Source organism: Pterocles gutturalis, unplaced genomic scaffold (genome assembly GCF_000699245.1).
Source record: "Pterocles gutturalis isolate BGI_N339 unplaced genomic scaffold, ASM69924v1 scaffold38341, whole genome shotgun sequence".
NCBI classification, from domain to species: Eukaryota; Metazoa; Chordata; class Aves; order Pterocliformes; family Pteroclidae; genus Pterocles; species Pterocles gutturalis.
The window spans coordinates 6735-12270 of NW_010101780.1; the positions used below are offsets into that span (position 1 = coordinate 6735).

Sequence of the window (5536 nt, forward strand, 5' to 3'; positions counted from 1 at the left end):
TGAAAATGTGCATTCTGGGTGGGAGTGCCTAAGGGACAACATGGAAATATTTTGTGCAAAAGACCTTACACAGTAAGTTCTTGATTTGTTTTTCAAGGAATGATGCAACTGGATAGGGATACTTGAGGAAGAATTAGGCAAGAAAAGTTTAGTAAAACAAATGTTTGCCCTATGAACAATGCCTTGACCAATGTCATGCAGAGATGGCAAACTCCACTGAGCCATACAGCTGCACTCCCACAATACCAGATGTTTACTGGCTCTAAATATAAAGCTCTGGTCCAATGTCACTCAGAAAGGTTGTATGTGAATGTGTGTGTATATATCTATATATTTAAAAAGGTATTTTAGCCATGTTTTGGAGGACCGTCAAGTTTTTTGTAAGCCTGCAATCTGTGACATGTTTACTTAAACTTTCCAGTTTCTTCCTCATGGAAGTACACTGTAATTACCTAGTAGCACTTTAAGTTTATAACTTGTTTAATTTTGCTTTTCTGTTTAGTGACACAGATATCCTGTTGTTTGGATTGAAAAATTAATATAACCTCATTAGCTTATGTTACTAAGGGTATAAAAATATTTACAATAGGATATTTGGCCAATTCTAATTCCTAGCATTGTAGGGGACATACACTGCCAACAGGCCCTTTTCTCCTATAGTCGTTACTCCAGGCATTCTTAAAGCACTCCAGAAGTTTTTAGATAATTTAAGGAAAAAATAGGAAATTTACACTATTAAAAGAGACTACAGTTATTGCTGAGTGAAACATTGTACTTTGTTTAGTAAATGTGGCAGCAATGTAATTTTTAATTTCTGGATACTACACAGCAGATGGTTTTGGTGCATAGTGCCTGCCAAATCAATTAACTCTTCAATAGGATTAAGTATAAGATTTGGTATTTTCATATACTTTGAGGCAGTTTTGGGCACCTGTTAAAGTTTTAAGGAAATAGTTATTTTTATTGAGAGACATAAGATGAATAGTAAGAAATTATACTTCTAAGAAATGACAAATCAGTCATTACCACTTACAAGCAAATAACTGTTATTAAACCTGTAATTAGTACAGTACAATTTTTGTGTTAAAAACAACTCACTTTCTCAATTTCATTTAATAATGTTGTCAGGGCATGAAAGAGCTGGGCCCATAGTTTCTCCTGTTCTTTAAAGAATTCTGCAGCAAATCCAAGAGCATATGTATGTCTTGGGTTTTTTCCCCAGACTGAAGTAAATTGCTCTATGTATTTTGATCTTCCACAAAAGTATAATAAAATCCAAAAAAAGCATTTTTCCTGTGATAAGCTTTAATATGCATAAGTACACAGCGAGCAGCAGGCTTATGTACTTAGTAATGCGTAAGTATTAAGTCATCATATTTGATCTTCAGTGATGGCCTCCATTCTTCTTTGGAGGAAACAATGTATATTCAATGCCAAGAGCTACGACAAAAGCTGCAAATCCCCACTTGAAGCCCCTAGTAAAGACTTCTGTTAAGGTGACAGGTTTCGCATAGCCACCCATATACCTCCAGGCTTCATTACTAGAAGAAAAATGAAACAAAAATAATAAAACAAGATCAGTGGAGCCACTGCAATAAACATTAACAGGAATATCTTTGTTCAGTAAAAAAGATGAAGGTATTTCAACTAGCTATATATTGACACTGTAATATTTCTATAATTTAAGTATCATTTAAGGACCAGGAGTTGCCACAAGTAAAGTTAATGATATTAACTCTAACCCTTTATGCATGTAATTTGAGATACAAGTAACATCAGCAAACAACATAATTCTAGTAACAGAATCACCTCCCCAAACTTATGTAATTGTTGTCTTCTGGTTTTACTCTGTTTTAAAGGAAATCAGAACCCTCTAGCACATGCATGAGATGGAGTAATTTACCAGGCTAGGACACTGGTCTAGACAGTATCTAGCATAGCTAAATCTTAAAAGGGAAAGTTTTTCCAGGCATAGAAAACTCATCCTAGTGTGGAGGCACTTTCTGTTTTACAATATGACACTACATTGTATTAGGGTCAGAAAAGCCTACTAAAATCTCTTAAAAAAAAAAAAGCTGAAAAAATTGTGTTTAGCTAAAAAGCTACAGAATATCTACAAACCTCACACTGTTTTGCCTTTTTGTTTTCAACCTACATTGTTATTGAAATGTTAGTCACTGCTATAACTGACTACAAGTATTTGTGTAGCACAACCAGCATAATCTATAGAAGAGACAAACTGTCCATCTCTAAGGACTCAAAGTCTTTAAGAGAAGGAAAAAAACATTTGCACAGAAACAAACAATAAAATCAGAACCATCATTTCAGTAGATGACAGGTTTTTTTAAGCAAGGGGGTCAAGTATTTATGTTCACAGATAATCCTCTTGGGCAGATGGTTTCTGTGACTTGGGATGAAGGCATATTGGCATAGAAGGGTATCTTACAGATGCTAACATAGGATACTAATGAATAAAGACTTAGGTTTCCAAATATGACATATTTCACACAGCTTATTCTGTATTTAATATATACAGTAATGGGCATTTGTTACGAAGGTGGAAAGCTGATCCTCTGTTAAAAGGAACTTGATAGATCAAAGAAGGAAGCCCTAGAGAGGGTTACTTTTTCAAGACTTCTAGTGCAAGATATTAATAATACAATCTTCTTCCAGATTACTGAAGCAAATAACTTGATAGTTTAATTTCTCATTTGTTAAGGAAGATTGGCATGATACTGGTACTTGTCCTATGGAACTGAAATATTACCTTACATAAAATTTGAAAAGTTAAGGAGGAATCATCTCATGCTTTAAGTTTGACTTTGTTCCTTATTTCAACTCCTCACATAATTGGCTCAATCGCCTTCTTTTACCAGAGAAACTATTTTTTTTTTATATAGGAGGGGCAACAAATATTACACAAGCTCTTTTCCAGTTTGCTGGTTTGCAGCACTTCCTGAGCAGTGTACTTGCAAGTGTATGCACTAAAAGTCTGTTTAATGTACACTAAATTTATGGTATTAACCTGTGTCTATTTTTTAATGGGAATAAACCTATTGCTTCCTTCAGACAAAATTGTTTTCAGCAATGGAAAAAAAAAGCTATCACTGCTTGCACTCCACAGAAATAGGAGCAACATAAATGTGACACAGGCCTGGAAAGTTAATCGGTAACTGATAATCCTAAGGACTCATACCTCAAATTATTCTTATCATAATCAAAATTCTGTTTTATTCTATGCTTACAGCCTTAAACTGTTTCAAAAGAAGGAAAAAAGTGCTGTCAATCCCAAACCCCTCCAGAGGTTATAGCATGTAACAACTTTTTAACAGGTTACCTGTTTGCTCTTAAATTTTTCTTGTAGTGATTTGAAGTAAAGCCTTTTCTATGAAGGCTCCTGGAATAGTTTGCTCATGCAGCTTTTCCCTTCCAGATCAACTGGACTACACAGCACAAGACATTTAGCATTTTTATTCCCCAAGATTAAAGAGTACTTGAACAAAGTATTACGTAATTCATTATGTGGGAGAAATATATTAAGCCATGTTTTAACAGCTGCCTAAATGAACCATAATTGCTCTAGCTAAAAAGGAGGTGTTTATTGTAGAGTGGGACAACTTCAGAGGTAAAAACCTGATCTTCCATTATGTCATTCACCTTATCTTTCGTCATTCACTGCTTAGGAAAATGAAATGCACAGCTGAATCCAACTTCACATTGTATACTAGTATATTTCTTCTTTTCAAATAAAGGCATCCTGTTGTATATGAGGACTGCTATTCTTACTCAGAATGTCAATATAAGTTCCATCAACTTCAGCAAGATCTGAGCACACAATCTCTTTGCTGAAAGGGGACAGGCTTACTCACAGGTGCAAGACCTCATGTTCCTTAAGTGTTTTAGTGGATGAAGTATTGGTCATTGTGCCTAATCTGTGCCAGATCTGTATCACTGTGAAACATCACAAAGTGCAAGGATGCCTTGCAAAATGTGGAGACTGGTCAAGGTGAAGTAAGGTGTGACCTCTCTGCAAAAAGATAAATAAAGACTTAGCTGAAATTCTGACTAATAAATTCTAGATGCATTTTTACTAAAGAAAGAATAATCTTCAATGACAAGGTCCAGTTGATGCTACAAGATAACATATCAAGACTATTTTTGAGACTCTTGCACTTACCGAGCCCACGGATCCCTAAGACCCCGTTTAGCTAGCCTTTCCTGGACCTTCTCTAGTGGAGTACCCTCTATCTTCCATTGTCTGTAGTCAGGGAGTTCAATTTTGCCGTGGCCGTGGCCATGTTCATTTCCATGCCCCATACCTGCAAGAAAAGATAAGAATTTATTTCTCAGAGAATAACAGCTTATTTGCACATACTTGCGAAGAACAATATCCTGTAGAGGAAAAACAGGGAGATTACAAGAATTCCAAAGCACATAACACTGCACATGAAGCATATGCATCGTACATAGTACACTGCAGAACAAAAAGCTAAGAGACTTTATGCTGCATTTCAGAAGTTGGTGATTAAGCACAATAAGGCAAACTGTGCAGAGTTAAGTGTTACTGTGTTGCAAATCACCACCGCTATTACCTTCATGAAGCAGCTATGTATCAGAAAAAAAAAATTGTTTCCAATGTCCACAGATGCACTTTAGCAACACCAGGACCTGCCAACTTGCAGGCTTTCCAGAGTACATCAAAAAGCTCAGAGTTCAGTTTTGAAATTTCTAATTTAGGTATGGCAGAGCTATGAACACCAAGCTCTAAAGGAAAAAATGAGAAAAAGACTTGGCTCCTCAGCTCCTTTTAAGTTGCCTCTAATTCAGTCACACATAACAGATAGATGAATGGACAAGGAGATGCACCTTACTAGTCATTTCATGAGGTTGGGAAATATATGCTTTATTTATATAAGCCTTTAAGAAAACTATGAAAATATTAAGGTTCTCATTAAAAACAGTGATAAAGGCAAATTCCATGACATCATAAAGGACTGGAAGAAAATAACAATGGCTTTTAAGTCTGTTTTCGCAAAGCACCCGAGACTTCTTTGAGCCAGGATTTCCCATTTTAACACATATCCGGTAGCCAAGAACAGATATAATGTTCTTCATTTTTAGGAGAATTAACTGGAATGCAATGGCGCCAAGAACACAGCTTCAAAGCCTGGAACTCTTGGAAGGCCCCGAGCCATGGAGGCAAGCAAAGAGGATTCTCTTGCAGAAGAGAACCTGAAGAAGAGCTCTAATGCTGTGATTACCTGAAAAGCTTCCCCAAAACTAAACCCCAGTCTACACCCTTACCATAAAAACCCCAGGCCTCTTTTCTGCCAGTGTTTACTACAAGAAGGATTTATGCACACATGGGCACTCCAGCGCCTGCTCGCCGCGGCCAGCGGGCTGCATTGCAATACCAGACGGGCACTCTCCGCCAGCAAAACCGGCATAAACAGAGCAAAAAGGGCGCCCCGAGATGAGGATGGGTGCGGCAGGGCCCGCTCTCTCGGGCGGGGCGGGTGTCCGGCTAACGGCGATC

At 37.1% G+C, this 5536-nt stretch overlaps 1 protein-coding gene across 1 annotated transcript; it reads right to left on the reverse strand.

Annotated features, from left to right (window-relative positions):
- Positions 1–1384: 1384 nt before the first annotated feature.
- Positions 1385–4317, reverse strand: NDUFB3 (NADH dehydrogenase (ubiquinone) 1 beta subcomplex, 3, 12kDa). Its single transcript, XM_010084503.1, has 2 exons — positions 4178–4317; positions 1385–1541 (listed from the first exon to the last, which is right to left on the reverse strand). The coding sequence occupies exons 1-2, from the start codon at positions 4315–4317 to the stop codon at positions 1385–1387; spliced, it is 297 nt and encodes a 98-aa protein (XP_010082805.1).
- Positions 4318–5536: the final 1219 nt, after the last annotated feature.